This window comes from Trichogramma pretiosum, unplaced genomic scaffold (assembly GCF_000599845.2).
Source record: "Trichogramma pretiosum strain Unisexual culture from Peru unplaced genomic scaffold, Tpre_2.0 scaffold68, whole genome shotgun sequence".
In the NCBI taxonomy this organism is placed as follows: Eukaryota; Metazoa; Arthropoda; class Insecta; order Hymenoptera; family Trichogrammatidae; genus Trichogramma; species Trichogramma pretiosum.
Window position 1 is genome coordinate 852,861 of NW_019641616.1, and position 25,125 is coordinate 877,985.

Below are 25,125 nucleotides of genomic sequence, written 5' to 3' on the forward strand. Positions count from 1 at the left end.
GTGTGCCCCTCCGTCTTATGTACACATTACAGAAAGCGTGTGTGCTGCTCGCAGCCAGTCCCAAAGCATCAGGTGGACTGCACTACTAGGCTGTATATACCTGTGTATGTGTGCCGCCGCCGCCGCCGCCAAGACCCAAGAGGGAGAAAGACACGCACAGAAAAGAGAGAGAGAGAGAGATAAAAAAGAATTTAAAGTTCTCTCTTGCTGCTTCTCTCCGGTATACATAATAAAAATGCGCGAAAGGGGCCCTTCTTCGTTTTCGCTCTTGTAGCCCGGCATGTATACCCGTCTCTTTCCCTTTTTCTCTTTTTTTGTTGGACTTGCTTTTTAAAACTCGCTAATGCCTTTATTTAAACTGCGAAACGGAGAATTTTGCAAACTCTATCCGGTTCACTTTATAACGATCGCGCGCGCGCGCGCTCTACTTTAATCGGCCTGGATCTCGCGGAGAGAATGACGTCAAAAATCGCTTTCCCGAATTTTTGGAAAGGAGTATGTACCTTTCCATTTATCGCTGTTTTTAATAGAAAAAAACCAAGTCTACCAAAATTGCATCATCATCGTGTTTTTGTGGTAATAACTTGCCGGCATCGTTCAGCTGGCCATTGTTTGGTAGAGCTTTCAAAACAATGTGCAGAAGAGAATGAAAGGAAGAGAGAGAGAGAGGCAAGTCCACCCAACATAAATTTCGACCCGGTTGCTCTTTTTTCTCCTCTCGATCTGGTACGGTGGTCCATTTATTATCTCTTATGCGCCAGTTCTCTTCTTCTTCTTTCCTTCTTGTAAGTAATTTTTGACATAATTTCAATGGGTGTATTTGGCTTTGGTGAGTCTTGAAAATCGATAATGCTATACAATTATCTCTAATTACTGGGCAGGCGCAGCTCTCTAAAACTTCTTCATCATATTTACGAGGACTAAACACAAGCCCCCGGGCAGCGAAATCCTCGATTGAGCTTTTGGGCTGCTCCATAATATACTATACGCTTGTGCATAGTAGAGTCATCAAGCGCACCGCAGATTCAAACTCATTTTAGTATACGCTACGGTAGTTCGAGATCTCATCGAAAATTGAAAAAAACACCGCTGCAGAATTTTCTTTATTCCGACGAATTAATTATGAATAAAATGTAAATTTATATTTCCAGTGCATTTTTGTAGCGCTTCGCACGCAGAAATGCTGCACGAGCGAGAGACAATCGTGAGAACAACCTGTTTGATTTGATCGTGAGAACCACTAGAAATACATGCGCTCGAGCAGTGTACAAGTACACGCGAGTTTTTATAGTAACGACGCTTCGCATCGCTAGTGACTTTCTGAAATTACTCGCTGCGAACTTGGACAATTCCAAATATTTGGATCGAAATTTTTCCCTCGACTTGTGTCGCTTTGATAAAACGCCCAATTTTGTCCTTTATTTGAGTAGCTTTTTTTAAATCCCTAATTGTTCAAAATCCATTATCTTGGCCCCTGTTTATATCTCGAGTGTAGATTCAGATAAAATCAAATTCCACTGCACAGCAATTAATGGAATATGATATAAATGAGTTTGTATGTATAAAACAACTTATATACCGCGAGTTTTTGATAGTCAAGATGCTTAAATGCATCGAACGAAAATCGAGATTTTAATCGAGCAGGTCAACTCGGTTTCGTCGTCAATTACAGAAGAGCCGAGCTAATTAACTAGCAAGCCCAAACGACGAGCGCTCCGAAATATCTCTAGTAATATCAAAAACTTAGGGGTTTGATTATTGTGTACGTACGTTATCATCGGCCTGATTTACGTATCTCGAACGGAATTTTGCTGCTCCATCGTTAATCGTCGATGCCACGAACATCGTTATGACTTTTCAACGAAAAGCTGTGTTGCCACCAGTTTCAACAGATCATACGATATGTTGAACGAGGGGCATTGGGGACTGAACGATACCACAGCGCCTCTATAAGCTTTCAATGTATTTTTCGGAAGGTACAGGCTTGAATTCTGGTCAAAATCTACTATATCCATTTTCTCGAGCTCGCATTACATGGGAAAATAAAAAAGCTTATACACAGTATCGCTCAGTGAACATATTGTGCTGTATTATTATTATGGCTTATTTATCTACATAAAAATGGAAATATTTTATATTTTTAAAAGGTTGTACAATGAATCATGATGAGTAAATCATGAGTACTATTTTATTGCTTTTTTTAATTACCCTGGGTTTCTATCATGAGTAGTCATCCTCTAAACTATTGTTCATAGGACTCTAGTTTTATCTTTTGCAGAAGTATAAAGACAATAAAACCTTGAAAGTATTTCATTACTAGAATCAAGTTGAATATACCTAGAAACGGTAAGTATAGTATAGTGACGATATAGTAGATATTGGACAACATAATTACAAAGATAATCAGCATCGTAAATCATACTACTGAACTTATCTACTAAATTTAAAAAGTTTATTAAAAAGAAAAATGTTCCGAACCAATAAATATTTTTAAAATAGATTTTAGATGAAATTCAAAAATCCCGCTACAGCAACTTGGAAATACGCCAGTCACCACTGTCGAGTGACAGCAGTTAACTCAGCAATATATATATACTTACATTATGTTGCCAGCAGCCAGTTCCATAGCTCTTCACATACACATACACGGCAAGTAATCCCCAGAAAACGTGTTATTCAGCCATCTTGTTCTATATAAAAATTATCGGAAATCTGATTAATTTATATAACGTTCTTATTCGAACGAAACGAGAATTTGTTCTTAATTAAATTATCGCTGAAGTATAAAATAATTATTAACAATGTCAGGCGGTTTGAATAATTTCTAAAGTTAAAAAGACATTTGAGAAAAATTAAACGGGATATCTAGTATCCCTGAATCTTGGGATATTTTGTGGCCATTACTCACGCTTGTCCCTGCACAGCAGTTTCACGAGACTTTTCGCTCGTGGTCTCGTTTAGTGTGTCTAGTGTTATAAGAATATAACTAAAAATTCGAAAACGTAAACGAGAGTTGTTACACCAAGTAGTTCTTCATTTCAATTAAAAAAAATAAACAATTGAAAATCATGGAAGGCTCAAACGCCTCGGACGGTAGTCGAGGAAGCTCGCCCAACGTTTCAATAACCAACAAAAGTTTTGAAGATGATGGCATTATTTACACACCGACAGGTAAAGTAAGCAAAGCAAAAACTAGGGTTTATACGCAACGTTATCGCAAGGAATGGGAGTGCATGACTGATTTCAAAGGTAAATTAACATTACTTTTTAAAATAAATTTTTATTTTCATTTCATTTAATGGTCCCATGTTTAAATTTTTTTCTAGATTGGCTTACTTCTGTACCAAATGAAGCTACCAAAGCCTGGTGTAAATACTGTGAAAGGAGTTTACATGCTCATAGATTATCATTGTTAAAACACATGTGCACATTGAAACATCAAAAAGCAGCTAAAAAACGAGAAAGAGTAAGGAATATTGTTTGTTTTTTACTTAAATGAAAAATCATTAAAATTAAATGTTTCTCAAACATTTTTAGGATACTGAAAAGGAAGATCTGCAAGAAGTAGAATTAGTTATGAAAAAAGTTGAAAGTAAACAACAAGTTTTAGAAGATGATGAGGAGATGGTAGAAGATATTAGTTACGAACAACTCGAAGAACAAAGTGATGAAGAGATCAATCAAGACATTTCAATGATTGACATGGATGAAATCGATGTAAAACCGATTCAAATAGAAAACGTAACATTTTTTAAAAATATTTTTAATTAATAATGTATGAAAACTTTATCTAAATTGCTTTACTTTTTTAGCAAACAGTTGAAGATGATGTTACTCAAAATGTATCAATTGATTTATCTGCAGATGAAAATGTTAATAGTTCAGAATTACAAGTAGTTTTAGGTGAAACAGAGGATGAAGATGGAGTTAAAACCTATCAAGTTATTAAATGTCCAGATGTGGCAAGCTTACAGCAACAAATATTAGCCAATAAAATTATTATAACTAAACTAGATGTGAGTAAAATTTAAAAATTACATTCTAGTTGCTTAAATTAAATCATTATTTAACAATGAATTAAATATTAAATTCATTCTCATAGGCTAATGGCCAAGCAACTCTTGCTACATGTGATGATGATAGTGAAATTCTCTCGGAATCGCAAACTCTCACAGAAGTACAAACTCCTCCTGCTCCAAAAAAAGTTTTATATATGGCTCCTTCTTTAGCAAGAATGGATCGAACAAAACAAATTAAAAAAATAAACACAATCAAAAGTGATCCAGCAATATTGAGAAGTTCAAGACTCGATAATAAAAAAGTAAATTTAGTCTCTATTGATAATTCCAAAACGGTAAGTAATAAAACATTGACGTTTTATGATTTAAATCAATTTATTAATTTGATGAAATTTATATTTTTCATAGAAGCCAATTGTCATCCTCAATACTATGTCATCTGTTAAAAATATTTTAATAAAAAAACAACCCACAATTAGTACTAGAGTCATTGATGGTTGTGATGGGTTGCCATGTATTGGACTACAAGTTAGTCTTTATAAATTGTTCAATGGAAGATGGACTTTTATGAGTGAAAGGTAAATATAAATATTATAATTGATTGCTTATGATAAATGCTTATATTTGCAAATCAATACAAACATTCCTTATCAAAATTAAATTTTTTAGTGTAACCAATTCAAACGGTACATGCCAAGATCTCTCTCAGAGTTCAAAAAGTTCAATCTCAGCTGGTAGATATAAGCTTCATTATGATGTGGAGAAGTATTATAGCACAAAAAAACGTGCAACAGCTTTTCCTTTTATGGAAATTCCTTTTGATGTGAAGGATCCACAGGGGATTTACGACACAAAAATTACTCTTACTCCGTTTACCTTCATTTGCCACAGAGAACAGTAAATTCAAAATTGAAATTGAAGAAATTGAAAAAGTTTTTTAATTATATTAATTTTTAAAATAAATATTTTATTAAGTTAGTTTAAACTTAGTATTTTTTGTGTATGATATTTAAGATTTTAGTTATTGAAATGCGCGTTTTAGAAATATGTATAATATTAAATATCTATATTTACTTTAGATAAGTAACTTTTGAATACTTAAGTTGGTAAATGCAATGTTCATGTAAGTGGTTATGCTGTCATACTTTTTTCCCTCTGTTAATATGTAAATTATATGAGTGTGAGTATGCTCGTCATAAATTGCACGCAACTGTTTGTATTAATTCAATACTTCACGCTGATAATAAGTTATTTTCGTAAAAATTATCTCTGACGTCCAGTCAAACATAACCATAATTTCTTTAACACTTGGTTATTAGTTAAGTGAATTTCATTTCATTCAGTAAAAATTGCAAAAATGAGTGAAACAAAATTAAATATATCGACACACATACTTGATGTGAGCAAGGGTGTTCCTGTCAAAGACATAAAGGTTAAACTGTATAAATTGAATATGAATGAAAACAATGAATCATGGATTTTCATAAGTGACTGGTAATTGTAAAAAACATGGCTTATGATAAGTGATATTATGTGTAGCATGATTTATTTTCTAGTGTAACAAACTCAGATGGTCGTATTCCTAATTTTGAGATTGGTAGATCACCATCAGCAGTTGGCGTTTATAAACTAAATTTCGCCGTAAAAAATTATTATGATTTTATCGATTCAAAAACTTTTTATCCATTTATTGATGTGAATTTTTCCGTTGATAAGTTGGAGCATTATCATATTCCTCTACTGCTTAATGCATTTGGATACACAACTTATAGAGGTTCATAATATGTACTTTATTATTATTCTGAATGTTGATGTACAAAGATGAAGTAAATAAAAAAAAAAAAATAAAAACAATTCTATTAATATTCTTTTTATGGTACCAAAAAATTATTAAATAACCCAACAATCAATATTTATCTCACAAATATTTATTATGTAATGTTACAATAAAAAATTATTCAGATACATTTATTAATGAAAAGGGACAATTTTTTATCAACGATCTATGAATATTTTATTATTTTTTTTTTTCAAGTAAATTAGGCCCAAGCATTCAATCAATTCGGAGGTAAATATGATCTATCTCCTCCAGATCCAGATCCGGATCCTCCTCCGCCACCACCAGGTCTGTTTCCTCCTCCCCCGCCGCCGCCGCCGCCACCACCGCCACCTCCACCACCCGAAGCCTTCCCTATTGTAAAACCAGCTTGATTTCCATTTTCGTCGGCTGAATACCTGTCAGAAGAATAAATTACAATCATGTTTTGTATTACTTTCCCTGATAGTATGGCTTGTTTTTGAAAATATTGTAATCATTTCGGCCTGAAAGCACTCACTTGAATGAAACAGCCAGACCCTCGGGGCTTTGATAAGCGTAACTACCGACGACAGTTCTTATGCTCTCCCCGTTGACTTCCTTGAACGAAGTCATTTCTTCCCTAGTGACCCCGTCTTCCTGCGGTTGTTGTCCGCCTCCGGCACCTCCAGCAGCTGACGGGGCAGGTCCACCAGGCAATCGAGCCGTATTAGCCGGTGTCAGGCCGGCTCTCAACTCGATCTTCGGGGCCAGCAAATTTCGACCCTGCAGCACAGGTGATTGCTGATTGGGCGATATTTTATTATTGTTGAAAGCGTAGACGATGTTTGGAGCAGCATCACTCGCAGCGATCAACAGCGCCTGAATGCACGTAATTAAGTTTTCTCTTCTTATAGTCACTCTTATCACTCGACATATATTTACTGGAATGTAAATGAATTAAAACGTACCATTAAACTTAAAGCGCACATACAACGAAGTAACTGCATTTTTCGACTATTATATCCCATATACGAGTAAGTGTAAGTGAGCTCGTCTGTGTACTTGCACAGTGGCTCGTGTGCGCCGTTTACTCGAATGAGATCGGTTCGCGATCGGTAGGCATTATAAACGACATTTGCCCCAGGAGCGCGCGCCGCATATGCAGTCACTTTTATACAGAACCCATCTCTCTTTTTTCCATCCCAGTGACACAGACACAACACACAGACTAGAGTTTGTATCTTGCGGAATTTCTCGGAGCTGCACGTGTGTGTATGGTATATAATACAGCTGCTTGTACCGTATACGGTTTATGTTATTATTTGCGACTTTGCAACTACTCTGCGCACACGATTGTGCCGATCGATATGCATCTTTTATTTGATGAACGAGTGACTGTTTTTAATTTTACATGACTATTCTTGCATAAAATGAATCGTAAAGTCCAGGCGCGCTTGTAAGCTCACAGCCAACACGACGATTATTTCGATCTATTGCGTAAAGAATAATGCTAACATGCAGATTCGACCCTGCGATCTTTTCAGCTCGATTAAATATATTCTTGCTTCCTTAAACACGAGATATTTTTCTCTCTGTTATGATAAAGTGGGATTTTACAAGAGAAGATTTTACCAGATTTGCATTTTCAATCTAAGAAAAGATGTTGATTTTATAACGAGCTTTTCAATGCTAATGTCCCATCAATTATATATCCTTTCGAAGATCGAGAAAAAAATCAATCGATCGTTAATGATCGCTGACAATGTTATCGCGATTTTAGAATAATAGCTCCATATACACATCCGAAATGAGCGGCGAACCTATGAAGTGCATCGAACGTCTGCGGATAGCTGCGCAACGTACAGGGATGATGTCTATCTCTTATGGATCATTGTCTTTCTCTCGGCAGTGATACACTTCAAAGGTACGCGTAAGTAATGAGATAATTTATGTATGTGCTCGCGTCGATGACACAGCTCTTGACGTATACAATTTATTATATGAGCAATTCTCCAAATGAAACGCATTTTTGGAGGTAGAATCGCGACAAATTTTTTTTTCAACCTACGCGGATACGGACCCCCGGGAAATGTTTTTGGGGGTCCTAGGAACATGTAACCACGTAGGAACCATTGAAATTTCAATAGTGCTTATTTTTATAGCTACTTTTGTGATTTAGAGGACGAAAATTCATGTTTTCTTATAAATACGGCTAATTACTCAATTTCTAAGTCGCTGAAAAAGTATCAAAACTCATCTAAGAAAAATAACTGGCTACTATGTTCGATAGGAAATTTTCTCAGCTTTTCAATGGTGGTATCAGATTTTCCAAAAAGTCGCACATTCACTTAGAAAATTGTCATGAAACACGGTGAGCTAAATATCTCGAAAAACTCGGTACGGAAAAAGTGATCTTTGAGGTTTATTTTCAATTTTTCTTCGTGAAAATGAAATTTATCGAAAAATCTGACGACACCATGAGAAAGCTGAGGAAATTTCCTATCGAAAACATATCTTCATTTATTTTTTCAGTGGAATTACAATGTTATACATGGGATTTTCTTTCACGTTGTTCGCTGTTTTCTGTTTCCGAGCTGATTCAGCGCGGTCGCGAGGTTTTCGGCTCGCTACAATCAAAACTAGCTCGAAATTCCACCGAAAAAAAAAATAAAGATATGTTTTCGATAGGAAATTTCCTCAGCTTATTCATGGTGCCGTCAGATTTTTCGATAAATTTCATTTTCACGAGGAAAAATCGAAAATAAACCTCAAAGATCACTTTTTCCGTGCCGAGTTTTTCGAGATATTTAGCTTGGCACGTTTGATGGCGATTTTCTCGGTGAATGTGCGACTTATCGGAAAATCTGATACCACCATTGGAAAGCTGAGAAAATTTCCTATCGAACACAGTAGCCAGTTATTTTTTTCAGATGAGTTTTGATACTTTTTCAGCGACTTAGAAATTGAGCAATTAGCCGTATTTACGAGAAAACATGATTTTTCGTCCTCTAAATCACAAAAGTAGCTATAAAAATAAGCACTATTGAAATTTCAATGGTTCCTACGTGGTTACATGTTCCTAGGACCCCCAAAAACATTTCCCGGGGGTCCGTATCCGCGTAGATTGAAAAAAAAATTTGCCGCGATTCTACCTCCAAAAATGCGTTTCATTTGGAGAATTGCTCATATACACGCGACCTATGAACCTGTAGATGTGGCTCTTTGTGTGCGAGTGTGTGTTGCATCGCAGTGCGAGGTTGACGTTTTCTTCTTGGTAAACGACTGCACCTCTCTCTATTTGCATATGTAACATAATAATCCTTGCCGTGAAAGTATCTCGCGCCCGCAAGAGACTCGCCGAGATATATTTTTCCTTTTCGAAATTACTCAACATAGCTGGGGAAATTTATACGCCACCGAAACTATAAATCTCATTGGGAACGATAAAAAGTGCACAAAGAACAACAAATTCTAATTAGCGCGCACGATTCCGATGTATAGAAATGCCGAATTATCGTGACTCGACGACGACTACGATCGTATTGTATTAGCGCACAATATTCAACATTATGCATACATATAGGCGTGTTTGTGTAACAAGTGCATCTCTCTCGGCGCGGCTCCTCTCCCTCTTGGCGCAGACAGGCCGCAGACGCCAAGATATATTGCCCCGCGAAGCGAGCCTATGAGCGCGACGACGATCCTCGATGCTTTTGTACACGCTGCAGCTCGTCGCACATGCACCTCGCCTTGCATTTTTTCGATACTTGACCCTAAATGCAAATCCAGCTTCGTGACTTTTACTTGGCTCCAGTTCAATAATTGCGCTCTCCTCTCCGCTTTTTATCTGCTCTTATTATTATTACTCGAGTACTGGTTCAATGAAGCCTCGATGAAGGAATGGGGAGTACAGAGGAAAGAAAATGTAGACTCAAGATCGAGATTTGTTTTTTAACAAGACATTTAATATTTTTTTTGTTTATTATCCGTAAGCTCAGCAGAATCAACAGTTGCGCGAGACAGATGTTTTACAATAATTTTCTATAGCTTGTAGTTTTCTTCTCCTCTCGATTCAAGACAAATATTCACTCGACGCGTTTGCACAGGGACTATCTATACACAAGAATTTCTCGGATCGTCCAAGTGTCGGAGCCGCACGTATGTTACGTTATACCCATTCAATCGGCCATCGGATATTCGAATTTCCCATTCCATTTTTTGTTACCCTTTTTTCTTTCCTCTTTCTTCGTAACGCATTGTGTAATTACGACTACGACTATTTTATGATACGAAAAAGTCGATAGCGGTACATTGAATTTGGTATAATATTTTAATATACGAGCGATCCTCCGGACTCGCTAAACTGCTCGCTACGAAATTTTCAAAATATATTAGAGACAATTGCGCGTGAGTGGGTATTTCCTATCGTACTTTTTAGTAGTAAAAAATCTTTTATTTCTTTTTTTTTTTGATTCGACACTGCTCGCTAAAAAAGTTTTTGCCGTTACTTTCCTCAAGGTATATTCTTAAAACTGCGGAAATTTTTTCTCTTTCATCAGCGTTAACAATATTTTTTTTGTTATGTTTTTTAGTAATAAAATCGACGCCCGATATTTAATTCAGGCTTTGGCTCTGGTGTCTAGGTGTCTTGCATATCGCTTCAATTGAATTTCCTTATAGAATTCTGAAAATGTTGCATTATCTTAAAGTTGCGCAATTTATGATTAAACTTTTCTTTTCACATACTTTATCTTTGTTACGTATTATAAGAACGAGGCGTTATAAAGATAATTTTTCTTTTCTCCACATTATCCGAGAACAGTCATATATCAGCGCTAAATTTTCAAAATTATTTATCAAATTTCATCGATATAATGATATAACAAATGTCGAGTAGGGGCTGCTATCACTGAAAGTCGAACTACCAAAAATTTCGACTGATTATTTTCTAATAAAACTCATGATAAAAAGCAGCGGTTTTTCGTCATCATAAATACGCGTTTGAATGGACGCATGAATATTCATATATTACAGATTAGTAAATAATTAATCGAAAAAATCCGACAGCAAGAGCAATTTTCTAGGCATTCGATTTTCTTTATTATTCCATTTCTTTTTTATCAATCGTATATATACAATTACATTTAGTCGGAGATTTAATCGGTTGAATTTATTTGTATTAATAATATCATGCCTATTTTTATTTATAATTAAATATTGTATAATCGATGCCAGTCTGTTTTACAAGTTTAATTTCTCTTTACACGTTCTATAATAATCACGCATTCTCTTTTCGTTTATGTATAGTATTTATAAATACCTATTTAATGCGTTAAACGAAAATAGGTATCGAGAATAATTTCAAACTGTTTGAATAAAATACATAAAATCAGCAAACGATGATGTACGATCTAATCATTTAAAATATATCACGAGACGAATTGATACTAAAGTAAAGAAAGATCACGATGATTTTTTTCTTTATAACTCGTTAATAATGTAAAACTCGACTTTTAAAAATCATTTGCACCTTTAATCTCTCTTTTTCTCATTCACGCTAATAACGATAAAATCGAATGAAACATGCATCGAGCGAGATGAGCCAAAAATGAAGTGAAACTTGCAAAAAAGACTCGAGCTTTTATGAAAATTGTAGAAAACCTAAAGGTAGCTTTTGGTCGGCAGATTCCCGGGCGTAAACGTATTATAACAAGCACACTGACTCGGACAAAATTTTCTTTCAAATTCCTTATGCTATAAGTAATTATTTGTGCACTAGCAGCGATCGAGGTTGTGTTTATCAAACGCAGTTCAGAGAATCGTCAAATAGTGTCAGTACACGTGTTTATTTTTTTTAGTTTTGTTACCGCATTGAAATAACTCTTTCTTTTCTACCTTTTCTTTTTTTTCACGTTAAAAAAGTAAAAAATCAACTGATTACTATTGAATTTCAAACAAATAAAAAGCAAAATATCGTCGGCTGCAGGCTCTTTCTCACGTTCGTTCGTTTACATAATCGTCTTTGACACGCGGATTCACACACTCCATACCGGAAAAATACATCGTAGTCTCGCAACCGCATCATCATCATCATCATCATCATCATCATCATCATCATTGTAATCACACGTTTTATATCATTAAACAGCAAAAATAATCGATAAAATCGTTCTATATATTTGTATAATGTGTGTATAATAATATAGTAATAATCGCTACGAGAAATATGTACAATTTTCAATCAAATCATCAGCTTCGACTGGGTTATAATAAAAGTAAACAATATATCATTACGACAGGACAACTATTTTCATGTAATAATAATACGCGAGCGCGCGCGCGCACACGCAGACAATCAACAATCATAATTCTGACATCACCAGCGCGCGTGGGCGCTCGGCGCGTCCGACAAAAAATGTCCTCCTCCCTCAATCTCGTGTCGCCTTAACCGTAATAGTCGCCACGATAAACAACAAAATTTCCATCGTGTGTACTCTTCTCTTTCGTCACCACCAATGTAATATGCAATAGTAAAGCACTTAATCAATAGCGAATATAGCTATGTGTAACTATTTATATATATAATATATCTGGTACATCTTCTCTTTTCTTTAGTCTGTTATCTACAATATATTTCTCGAAGTGGATTCGACGTGGTCGTTCCCAAGCAGCAGCCACCTGGATGACTATATTTTAATACGAGAGACGTAGCGCGGCGGTCACTGAACGGTCGCGCCTCGTCGATGCCTAAACTCGCGCGCCTAGGCAAACGAGACGCCCGATTTCACAGCGGCCGCAAGCCGCCCTCTCGGTGAGTGTCTCTCTCTCTCTCTCTCTCTCTCTCTGTCTCGTCGTCGTTTACTGGAGTACGCAGCATTGGCATTTTGGCTTCTTTTTCAGGGTGACGTGCTCGATTTGCGACGCGTCGCCGGGCCCCTGCGCCGTTACTCTGCTCACCTCGACCGCGACCGTCTGCAAAAGACAAAGAGCCGATCAGATAATTGAATTTTTCCGCGCCAAGAAAGACGAAGAAAAGCGACGTCATATAAGAGATCACCGAGTCTCGTATTATAGTATTATACCTTTTCGTTGATCGGCTGCTGATTGGAGGGCTTGTTAGGTGTACTGTGGGCGTTGCCGTTGCGTTGCGTCGAGGCAATGTCATTTTTGCCCGCGGCTGCGTCGGCCGCGTCGTAACCGGGCAGCGCCGGCGCGTTCTGTCCGGGCGTCGGCGTTATTGGCTTGCCACCCTTGATCAGCTCGACGATCTCGTCGGCCTCGCGCGACAGATCTCCGTCCGGCCTGAAAGGATTGTCCCAGCCGCTGTCCGTGCTGAGCAACGACAAACAAAAAAAGGCAATTCAGCGATTAAATACAGCTGCCTCGATTTTTCAATTCTCTGCTATATAAATGTCTGTAGATATAGATATATGTTTTATACTAGAGATCTCGAGCGCGATAATATTCGCTCATCACAATGGGACGTTGCGAGTGATGTAATTAACGCTCGCGCCGCAGCCGACTTTTTGACCCTGAACGACATTGGAATCGGCGGCTTTAATTACTATGTTTGAGGTTTTTTTTCTGTTAAAACGCACGTGGTTGCAATAAAAATTCCGCGTTTTTTTACCGAACAAAGGCGAGCAATTTATTTTTCAAAACCCACAACGTCCGCGCGCGCATACCGTTCATGCGTCGTCTATTTCCGTCGGGGAAGATTCGATCGATGAAATCACGCGCGTAAAAATAAATTATACACCGCGGATTCTCGAAAAATGATTGTTATTACCGATTCGATTCTGCTTAAAGAAAAGGAATTGTCCATAAACCATAGCGGCTTTTGTTTTTCTTTTTGTTGTAATTGTTTACAGTTTTTCATATTTTCCGGCGTGGCAAAATAAATATAACACGCGTTTCCTTACAAACATTCGATTGTTTTTAATTCTCTGCGTTGAGGCAGCTTAAACGCATTACACCTGGAAATGTTATCGTTCGGAGCGTGTCTTCACGGCCGGACAAGCATAACATCATTTCTGTACGAGAGAATATATATACGCTATATATGCCAGCGTAATATTTTACGTAGCCGAGGCATCGATGCTTCTCGCGCAATAAACGTGCGATAACGAGGATTACGTCAGGCGCTCATGCGGCATTTAAAAAATACCAGACGGCTGAAAATGTAATTCGCAACGGAACGATCGGTTATGATCGAGCTCTCGAACACGTAGTATTGGCAGAAGTTCATCAGCGAAAAAGGAAATGACGGAGTACGTTCTATCGAACGGCAGTTTCCAAGCTTATATGCGACGAGCAACGGCGAAGGATGCTTCATCCAATCAGCGGCGCTCGTGGTCGTTTCGACAATGGCAAACATTCCAGACGTATACGGTCCGCGATGATAAAAGGGGTACGAAAATAAATAACCTATGGGATATGGAATCGAAGGAATCTGTATGATACTAATAAAATTGGCGCCGAGCCAGCAGTATAAGAAAAGTCTGCGCACGACAATACGACGATTTTTCAAAAGTTTCTGCTCTCGCGTATCATGACTCTCGTCTGCGTATATTATAATGTATGAGAATGCTGCAGCCGCTGTAGGTTAAGGTAAAAGAGAATCCGAGCTTGCGCAACTGCACTGAGATCTCGGCATCGTGTGTGTAGGTATATGTGCAGTCGCAGTCTCCGTTCCGTTTTTGTGTTGCATCAAAAGATAAAGCAGCTTTTATTCTCGAGCTAAGAAAGAGGCACCAGCCGCTGCCAAGGCCAATGTAACGTTGATCCAGCGCACAAAAATTTTCCGCGAAATTTAACATTAGTCGCGTCATTTTGTCACATTGTTATACGTAGGTAATATCGCCGCGCCGAGATTTTCCTATTGTAAGGTAGCAACTGAATAGGATAGGAAATAGATAGTCGGTATTACGCGCGGAGTTCATCGACACGAATATATGCCTTATATACACATATCGAAAGACGCGCCGACTCGAAGCCGAGAGCGCGTGAATGACGGAGGCACATGCCAGCTGAGCTATCTTCACCCCTCGTCTATTTCGCCAATGTATACCTATACGGCTCGTACACTCGTACAAGTTCGGATTAATCCCTTTGTTGTACTACACGATATCAATTATTCGATGCGAAATTTGCCCACATTGCTTCCACGAATTATATCATTTATACATATCGTTCACTTGTGCGAGAGCAATCGTCGTCGACGTAATAATTCATCGTCTTGCAATTATCGGGAATTTTAAAACTCTTATTAAAAGGAAAGGAAAATCGATGAAAGATGGCGGAGGAGCTACAAAGAAAAGGAGCTCCGAATTTGCCATTGTTCCGACACGACACGATGTAGGTTACGAAGACTTAATTTTCGTCCGAGATACTGCCAAGACAACTTCATTGCTGTGAAATTAAAAAAATCCTGCCCCCGACACGCATCGCGCGCAGCCCCCTTTTCTTGCGCAAGCTAGAGCCCTACTCGGCTGTATAATACACTCGCAGCGAGGTCGATAAAAAGTGCAACTCTCTGTGTGTGTCTCTGTGCTCGCGAGAAGATGCAGCATAATGCGAGCTTGCAAGCTCGCTCTGGCTAACTTTCTTTTGTGCTGCGGCAAGCGGGGCAATGACGAGCTTTCGCACGAGCGCCGATGGATGCCATTATAGGTCAAAGTGATGCACGGACGATTTTTCCTTTTTTTTTCAAAACTCAATCATCGATACTGTGCATCGAGAGAATGTGAGATTGCAGTATATGTACCTTGTGTCGACGACTTCAACGACGTTTGGATCTTTCGGTACTTTGATAACATAGTACAATTGACCGCCGTGCGTCGTCATTGCGTGGGCTGCTTTTCGTTGTTGCTGCTAACTTTTATTTCTTTTACATTATTTTTCAAGCACCAACACAGCGAACGACACTCAACTATACAGCCCGGAACGTTTTTGTTTTCTTCCACATTCTTCGTTGTCGCAAAAAATCTACACGTTGAACCCAAAAAATACACGTATTTTTTATGCTGAACGGGTGAAATTTTGCACACTATTCGAACGTTGCTCTTTCACATATTGTAACACAATAGCTAGCAAGCTTCGTTGTAACAACTTTTATTCGTAACCGCGATAAAACTTGAACACGAACAACAATGTTAACATATTATACAATTTTACGACTCTTTTTTTTGCTTTTACACTTTGACGTAACAGTGCCACAATTAAATTTTTTTTCTTTTTAATTACGAGTACGGAACTGCCAGTAATCACCGAGACCGAACGAGTGTACACATAACCAAAACGATGTTGCTTCAAGGAGACGAGTTTTCTCGTGTATATATTGAAACTGGTATCGCGTATCATCCTAAGAACAAAGTACAAAGCCAGACAACCCAATTTTCAAGCTCTGGTCTACGACCCCTGACCTATATTAAGGCTTAGGATACGACCGGTGGAGGATGTCGGGTGGGTGGCAGAGCAGGCAGGAAGGCACAAAGTGTGTGTGCGTGTGTATATAGTTGTATAGAGCTCATGTATGTATGTATGTATCGAGTGTCGAGCTATATATTCTGCGCAGAGCCGTGAATTATAACAAAACGCACAAGGCGAAAGTGTCGTTAGCCTCTCGAGGGATTTTCGGGCTAGATATACACGCTCGAACGGATTAAAAAGCTCCGCTGTTTATTATTCGAGTGTGTTTATCGTCTGGCGCGTTATCGAGCTTCGCTCCGAAAGGTATGTAATATATGTAGGCTCGGAGTCGCAGTTACTTTGGAAATTCATATGGCAAAGTTTGAATGAAAAATGTATAAGCTTGTATAATGTCAAATATGTACAGGCAAGGCTGTACGCGCTATAAATATTATTCGCGAGAGCTGCTCGAGTGCATATCTCGAAGTGTGCGTGCGTGTTGCAGTGTGTATGTTTGTGCTGCTGCTGCTGCGCGTGGGATTAGAGTGCGATTCTTCCGAGAAATGTATAATTGCTGCACATTTGTTAAGCGAGATACACACGTAAGGTTTCAAAATACAAGTGCCGTTGTCCGTCACGATCCGAACGGGAGCAATAATATGGGCATCTCATTTTCTGTTACGCGGCGCGAATCGTTGCAAAACCGCTGCTCGCGCGCGCGTGCACGCAGTAAAAAATTCATCGGCTTGCGTTGTTTATTTAAATTTACCGAGAGCGAGAGGGAGAGACTCGAGCGACGAGAACATAAAATCGCGGCAAAAGCACAAGGGCAATCGAGAGCTTGCACGGAAAGTAACTGGCCGGGGTTGTTTGCGGCTTTAATCAGTGGCATTTGCACGTATTAATACGAACACCAAACCGAATAGAAGTAAGGATAAATGTGGGTCAGGGTTAATGCGACGCTACTGGAATCCCCACACACTTACACGCATTTCTGCGAATCTGATCACAACTATTTTTCGCGTTTCTTTTTTTCTTATTGAGGCGGGTCATAAAAAAAATAGCACCGATTTTTTCCTGCTGCGGCAAGAAGCATCTCGTAATTCGTCATCGTTTGACGTGCTTGACGTCGAGCTGCTGCACTGCGGCGCGTAAACGATGATGTATAGACGCGAAGCGACCGTTGGATCGCGCGCTTTACCGAGGGTGTGCTGAATTAAGCTCGTTTATATCTGTGCACTTGAAAAAGCCCGTGCAACAGCAGCAGCAGCAAGCGTCGAGGCAAGTACGGATATCGTTACTCGACGGCACAGCACAGGCAGCGACTGTAGCAAACTACGTCGAGCCCGAGCAGCAATTCTCTCGCGACTACAATCAATTTGCAAGGACGAATTTTTCGTTGAGCCGTCGGCGTATACCGAACCTCGCCTCGCACCACTCGAAATCCCAGCTCGCACAAAAGAGAGAGAGAGACTAGGCGTCGAATGCATTAAACTGACAGTTCGTCGTATACGCGTATAGAGCTTTCTAACGTCAGTCGAGCTTTTCACAGCGAGGGGGACAAATCGCACACACTGACAGAGCTTCTATACTATCTATCTTTGGCACACTCGCGCGCGCGCGGCCAACTGCACTTTGTGTACATCTGTGAACTGCGCTCGTGGTATGTAGCAAGTCCGGATTGTTGTTCTTTTTCTTTGTCGTCATCGTCGTCGTCGTCGTCGTCGGGTTCCTAGCGTATACACGCGAGCTAAAGCTTTTTCCTGCGTATTCTGTTACGCAATATCATGCATGAAATGAAGCGTATATCGGCTATGTGTCCACTCGGTCGTGTCTCGATCGACTGCAGTTGCCAGGCAGAGCTTGCAAGCTCGATCGAAAGAGCAAACGTCGAATGGAGGATTTGTCTTTTGCAAAATTTCCCCCACAGCGTTACGTTATGACATCTACCATGCACAAATATAACACCGAGTTGACGCGGATGCGATAACGAGTCAACGAACTGATCTATACACACACACACACGGCAGACTCACACAAGAGAACGAGGAAACGACACCCTCTATATATTTTCACTGGTAGTGTTTGTGCGTGCGCGCGCCCGATTGCATATATACTAGTAGGCGAGCGAGCGAGAGAGAGGATTGCGACGCGCAGCGCTCGATTTGACTCACGAGCTGCAACGGCGGCGGCGAACGACTGGCGAGCTTACAACCGTCGCTGACTCTTTGGACGTGTGTGCATGAAAAAGACGAGGAAGATACCGAGTCTGCGAATGTGCATATAGAGAGAGCTGGGAGCGCGCGCGCAACGGCGGAGCGCTCACGGCGCCGTCTATAGAGCAGCCAACGGCGGCAGCGGCAGCACTCCTGTGTGTATATAGGTAGAGGTGCGTGTTTGTGAGCCCGAGCCCACCCACGCTATATCGATCTTACCCAGTCACATCCACCCCTAGAGCATAGAGAGAAAATTTCCCTCTCTACCTTCCCTCGCTACCTCGCTCTCCCGTGCTATACTTCTACTGATAAACACGGTATACCTCTGTGGCTTTTTTTCTTTCTTTTTCATTATTACTATTATTATTATTATAATTGTCTTTGTAACGTATTGTATGTGTTGCCTGACTTACACACTCGATCGTTCTCTATATATTGTATTTTATCCGTTGCAACTTCTGCAACCATATCGCGCGCGGCTAATGATTTTTCTCCACCCGATTAAATTCTTCCCTCCTTGTTACAAGCTCGTCGATCCTCGCCTGTACACGAGTGTACGTAAAGTAATATAAGGAACACCGAGGTGTACGTTTGCGCGACTCTGTTATGTAGCGTTGCGCCCGCAGGCTGATCATTATGTTATACTGCTGACCTGCATCTTCTCGCTCAGTCTCGCCGAGCGCCTCTCTCTCTCTACGTGTGACCCCTCTGAGTGATGTACGTTATGCACATTACCGCATAGCTGCGAGTGAGTGTATTTAACTACCTTTGAATAGAGAGTCAATTATCTATTTTTGCGCAGCAGAGCTTTCCAACCGAGAGAGACGGAGACAGAGAGAGACACATTTCATTGTCGTCGCTTCTTATTTTTCATCTTTCGATACTTATGTAATTCTCTCTCTTCGATGCGCTCGATGCATACGCGTCCGCAGCAGGTGAAAGGTTTTCCCGAAGAATGTCAATCTTCGATGTAATGAAGATATTCTCCTCGAGACGTTTCTCCTCGCCCAGACGAGGAAATGCTTTAGAAAATTTTCCACTCGCAAGTAAAAGCAATATTTGCTCGAAAGCTCTTCACCCGTTAGCTCGATTAAGCACTTATTTTCCTAGCCGTTCGATTTCTCTCTCGAATAACAGCGGCCCGTATTTTGCTTCATCCTCGCTCGCAGCTTTCATCGGAGCTTTTCAAAATACGGCAGCGATGCATGTATATAACGCGTTTGCCTATATATATATATAGTGAAAAACGTCTGAAGCGCACTGATAAATCTGATAAGAGCCTAGCGGCGACTACTTGGACTATATAACGCAGGTCGGAAAGAAAGGAGTGGCAGACGCGAGCCTCGACGTGGCAGCTCGTTTAATAATGCGCGATGAAAATAGTCGGAAACCCTCATCGAGTCGGTTAAGTCAAAGCCTCGCTCTGCGAGATATACTTTATCGCGGAAATCTTATCTGCGATCTTTTATTCTTTTCCCATTCGGACAATTCGATCGACCCCTTTTTCTTCGTAGCAGTTGTACTGTTCGAACGGCTAGTATTTCTGCAAGATCTCGATCAGAAAAATATTTGCCACGCTATTAGCTGTCAGCTTTTCGATCTCGCGCGGTGTAGTCGGAGTTTGTAGTTATTTTAGCTGTTTTCTATGCTCACCTCATTTGCGTGTGGTAAGTCGGCACGGTGTGGTCGGTGTGAGCCGTAAGTAATTCCACCTGGGTAGCCGCCATGATATCACAGGGTGGTCCTATTGGTTCCAGCAAGAGGACACCTGGAGTCGACGGGAACGGCTTGGCTCCTAGTAACGACACTCGCACCTTCTCTCGTCCCTCACTGAAACAGTCCAAGACAAGAATCGTCAAGCTCGAGCTTTTGGAGACACGTATAATGCAGTACACAAAGCCACGCCTTCTTAGCGTGTCGTTTAAGCATAAATAAAGCGTATTATACACTTAAACATACATACATACACACACTCATGCCGCATTATAAATAAGACGAGGCAGAGGAAAAAAAGTTTCGGAAGTGGAGGGAGACGCGTGGCACGCGCGCGTTCGAGTGACGAAAAAAAAAGCTAAATGCACTTTATTACCGAGTGATTAACGCGCCGAGCTATGCTAATTGTTTGTGGCTCCAAGCGGGTATACGCGTATGACTGTGCAGTTATGCTTTCGACAGTTGGAGCCGTTTTAATTTTTCTTTTTTTCCCCCTTTTTTTTATTTCGAAGAGCAATGAAACTTTACGACAATGACACAATTTTTGAGCAGCAATTGACAGAGACGTGTTTTTTCCTGCAATTGACAGAGCAATCGTTGTTTGTTTCAAGTACAAATGCGAGCCGGCCATTATGCAGTGATTTCGCGACGATCTTCGTCTTCGAAAATTGACATTACATGCGTGCGTACGCACGAAGACAAATCACGGGCAGTTATGTATGACTCGCAGCTTAGACGAGCTACTATATACTGCTCGAGTTGCCAGCGGTGGATTTTTTTTCACTCGGGCGATTACAACAATTCGAGACGTCGCGAGGTGTATTAGATTTCAAACGCGCACAAGCACGGATTGTAACGAATGATCGAGTGAGAAGCTCGCTCGCATGTCGCATTACTCGTGTCATTACTGGTGTTTAGTCGTTGAAAAACTAAGCATCGTCTGGCAGCAGCGAGTATCGGTATTTTTTTCCTCGAGAAGCTCGGATCGAGGAATATAAACTTTTTGTGCGCGCGCGCGAAGCTATTTTTGCATATGCTCGCGCGTCGATTCTCCGCACGACGACGGCTCGAGTCGCGAGGCCCGAGCACTGTAATGGTCGATTCTAATCTCGCATGATTTATTGCGATATACAGCTAGTCGAGTACGCATGTCTATGAATAATAAGCGACAAAGGGTCGCGATCGTAAACAACCGAAGAGCAAAACACGAAGCTCTTTGTACCTAGCGGAGAGAGATAGAGAATTGGCACTATTGGAGTTTATTTCAAAGTGCGTATAATATCGACGATAAGGCCGGGATGAGCACGAACAATTATCTACGATTGTGAGCCGTGCGCGCGGCACTGCTGCGGTCACGTGTACGCGTGCAGTTTGCAGGTGTTGCGCGGGATCATCCTCGCGCGAGATCTTACGTGTGCGTATAGACACGACTGGCTCTAGTCGGAGTTATTAGCAGAAAAAAACGAGGAGTTTGTATATACGCGGAGGCGATCGTTTTTAGCGCGCGCTCGAAACTATATTACGTATGCATCGACGCAAGTGTGTATAGGCACATATATACATATTATAAAAGCGATACGTGTCGCAATACATATGCGCGGGACTGCGTCGTTGTTTGCGAAAGAAGAGACGCGGCGCATATGCGCGTCGTCGCGTTAACGAGATAACACATAAAGGTGCAGTGTGTTTTCGATAAAAAAAAAGAAGAGGCAGAAGAAGAAATAAAACGCGTCGCGCGACGAGAGAGGTAGCCATGACCCAGTGAAAATCGATATCTCGAATGAATATTCCGCTTGTCCTGCAGCCGCCGGTGTCTTCTCTCTGTCACCTCTGTGTATATAGAATTGCTGAAAAATGCATCAACTTTGTCGCGCGCGCGATCCATCGGAGGAGATGCGGTCGATTCGTCATCGGAAATAGATGACATTGACCATCCACTGCAGTACGCGTTCGTATAGTCTGCGCCGAGCGCGCCAGAGATGGCAATTATTTCACGCTTGTTTTGCGGGAAAATTAGACAGATATTAGTTATGTAGCCACGCGCGTCGACCACCCAGTAACCTACATTCGGGATACATAGAGTCGTTCGCTCCCTTCGCCAATATGTAACGTGACTAAGTACACAGTAGCGGCGTCCCTTTTTTTTAAGCGTTCGGTTTAATTAACCTAATAATATATACTTGATGTATACGCAGTGTGTGGAGCGCATTATCAGCCGATGTGTATATTGTGTACACAGTATATATAATATAGTCAGCAAAGACTAAACAATTACATCGATCCGGCCGAGAGTTTCATGCTTCTGAGTCGTTGTTGAGTAGTCGCGAGCGCGCTGATCGATACATCCGTCGTGTGCATCGCGCGCTCATGCTGCCGAACGATCAAACTCGCTCGAGGGACGATTCGACGAGATGATAATCTCGCTTACTTTTTTAATATCGAAACGTTTTATGCGCGCGTCTTCGTGACTAATCTCGTTCCCGTGCAGTAGTATTAGTACATTTTCCTTGACTATCGTGCGCGAAAAACGATGTCAGCTGCGCGTCCGAACGCGTTGCTTAGAATAATAATCTGTACGAAGCCGTAAGCTCGAGCCACAACGGTATTATTGCGCAGAGGAAATTTCGAATGCAGCTCGCGAGCGCGTTTAAACGATAGCAATTATTGATGAGCTTTGGTGTATATATAATATCGATTGGATACCGATGTGCACTTGTTCGACTCTTGCGCCTTTCCCGCGAGACATTATTATTTTCGTATATGAGCGAGCCACGGTGTATATGCAATACGCAGCCTTTATACTACAGAGCGATCCTTCCCTTGTGTCATACATACATAGTACGTAATAGCGTGTACTTAATGTATGTGAGCGTAAAGGAGGGACGATGTGAAAGGATCCCTTGTGCTCTCGTGTCGACTCACGCGGCCGGCGTAATACACTGTAGCCCTTATTCATGCTCAGTTACGGGGAAACTCGATGAATGGAACGCGTATACAACGGCATCGAATTTTATCTATGGTAACGAAGGACCTCGACTGCTACTGACGCAGCTTCGGAGCGCCTATACACAATTACCACTGTGTAGCGGGATGATCCTCTTAAAGAGCCTGCGAACAGTCGCTTCGATGTACGGATTCACCCTCGCAACCAGCTCGGCTCTGCCTCGCTACGCATCAATCGCGCGAGGCGTATAGGTAGTGCGAAATTTTCCGCATTTTTTGCGGATTACACGCAGACAAAATCGTGTGCAGTAGTACGCGACGCGCAGCGTGACTAAATAAGCCGCGCGCACGGCCTGTACTACACCTATACATATAATAATAATACACGCAGTGTGTCAAGATGGCGTGCTGCATAGTGCCGAATCACCATGGCAACGCTCGCGGGAACTTCATTCCGAGGCCGGGCAGGATTATATGGGAGTTGTATACTATAGCGGAGCAGCGTAGTACTACACACGTACGAATACGGGCTGCTCGCACGTATATCGCACACGCACAGACACGCGCGTTATGTGCAATAGCGGAGCAGACTCTGTGTATTGCACAGCGTTGACTTTTGAGCCGCATCGTGCGGAGCCGAGAGCAGTAGCCGCAGAGGGAATGAGAAAGAAAGAGAAAGAACAGCAAGAGCTATATATAGAAATTGCACTTTCTTCGCTCCGCCACAAGTACTACCGGTGAATCAGCCTTTTGCCGCGCGCGCGCGCAGGGGGAGAGTGGAAAACAATCGACGCGCACACAGCACCGCACAGCAACTACTGTGCACCGCCTCGACAACGAGCTGCTGCTACTACGACTGCACCCACGCTCTTTCTTTGCCTAATTGCCTTTTTAATTTTACGTCCAAGGATGCTTATCCTCCGGTCGCATCTCTCCCTAATACCCGACGCTTCAGCACTGCGTACGGTGGTAGTATATATTTATATAGCCGATGCGTCGATGTGTGCGCGTATCGTATAGTGGATTGGAATGAATCACTTGTTGTTTCCTCGCGAGCAAATAACATAAAGAAAGTTCGCGCAGTCTGGATGCCAGCCAAAATTTCGCAAAATACACGCGCGAGTACTTGTAACGAGCTCTAGCCCGTGTATGTATGTGCCTTACTTGCTATACGTATAGCGATGATGTAAGATAAATGACATCAACGCGCGGACGAATGTCATCGCTAAATGTATACACACGCCGCGAGAAGATACCCAATGTCTTTATATAGGCGAAATTTTTTTTTAGCTACTTTATCTATGTTCCGCGAGCAGTCGAGGAAATTCTCTAATAGTGTATATTCTAATATAGAAGACGCGACAGCGATTCTCGATAAGCCAAACGTTCCAGACTCTGTTATTATTGTAATACGTTTACGATCGAAAATGCCAAAAGACGAATTCGCATATAATAGAGATTCGCGGGGCAAATACTTGATGAATCGTTGGACGCTGGGGCTAGGCGGCGAAGGCTAAAAATAATCAATCGTATATTACAGCGGCGAGAGAGCAGTGGCTGCTTGATTCGGGGCGTTTTCGCCCGCGCACAGGTGAAATCGATTTCAATTCCCTGCACACTCACGGACACGACTCGCACACACACACACACACTTGTGCGCTCGAGCACTGCACTGTACACACTATATATAACGAGTCGCAGACACCGGGCTCTGCCGACAGACACAGACACAAACACACGGGCTTTTTTCGCCGCGCTCCGAAATTATAATTATATTTTGCGAGCTGCGATCTTGCCGAGCAACACTGACCGACTGTGCCTCGCTCGAAAATGCGGCGACGATGGGGACCTTCGCTCGTTCTTTCCTCCTATTCTTCTTTCTGTTTTTTTCTTGTACTTTTTTTTCTTCTTTATTTGTGCCCGCTCTCGATGATTCTCCGTCTCTCTTGGCGTGGTGACCTTCGACGGGGATACAGAAATAGCCGTGCGCGCACTTGCTCGTAAACGCGAGAGAGAGAAAGAGCGA

The 25,125-nt window shown here is 41.2% G+C and overlaps 4 protein-coding genes across 6 annotated transcripts in view; 2 read left to right on the top strand and 2 right to left on the bottom strand.

The window, feature by feature from the left end:
* The first annotated feature begins 2,611 nt into the window (after positions 1–2,611).
* LOC106651414 lies at positions 2,612–5,222 on the top strand. Its single transcript, XM_014369898.2, has 7 exons — positions 2,612–3,249; positions 3,327–3,466; positions 3,538–3,741; positions 3,813–4,016; positions 4,103–4,354; positions 4,428–4,597; positions 4,689–5,222. Exons 1-7 carry the CDS (start codon positions 3,069–3,071, stop codon positions 4,918–4,920), a joined length of 1,383 nt encoding a protein of 460 aa, XP_014225384.1. The 5' UTR covers positions 2,612–3,068; the 3' UTR covers positions 4,921–5,222.
* Positions 5,223–5,324: 102 nt separating this feature from the next.
* LOC106651415 (probable 5-hydroxyisourate hydrolase) lies at positions 5,325–5,878 on the top strand. Its single transcript, XM_014369899.2, has 2 exons — positions 5,325–5,513; positions 5,576–5,878. The coding sequence occupies exons 1-2, from the start codon at positions 5,377–5,379 to the stop codon at positions 5,799–5,801; spliced, it is 363 nt and encodes a 120-aa protein (XP_014225385.1). The 5' UTR covers positions 5,325–5,376; the 3' UTR covers positions 5,802–5,878.
* Positions 5,879–6,076: 198 nt separating this feature from the next.
* On the bottom strand, positions 6,077–7,818 carry LOC106651268 (translation initiation factor IF-2-like). Its single transcript, XM_014369707.2, has 3 exons — positions 6,786–7,818; positions 6,356–6,696; positions 6,077–6,254 (listed from the first exon to the last, which is right to left on the bottom strand). The coding sequence occupies exons 1-3, from the start codon at positions 6,843–6,845 to the stop codon at positions 6,077–6,079; spliced, it is 579 nt and encodes a 192-aa protein (XP_014225193.1). The 5' UTR covers positions 6,846–7,818.
* A 1,942-nt stretch (positions 7,819–9,760) lies between these two features.
* LOC106651617 overlaps positions 9,761–25,125 on the bottom strand; it is a 36,777-nt gene continuing 21,412 nt past the window's right edge. For all 3 annotated transcript variants that reach the window (XM_023458740.1, XM_014370209.1, XM_014370208.1), the window contains exons 5-7: positions 20,097–20,273; positions 12,900–13,149; positions 9,761–12,789 (exon numbers count right to left, since the gene is read on the bottom strand). In XM_023458740.1, the coding sequence (XP_023314508.1) occupies positions 12,676–12,789; positions 12,900–13,149; positions 20,097–20,273 (541 nt within the window). In that variant the 3' untranslated portion in view covers positions 9,761–12,675. The remainder of the gene's footprint in view (positions 12,790–12,899; positions 13,150–20,096; positions 20,274–25,125) is intronic.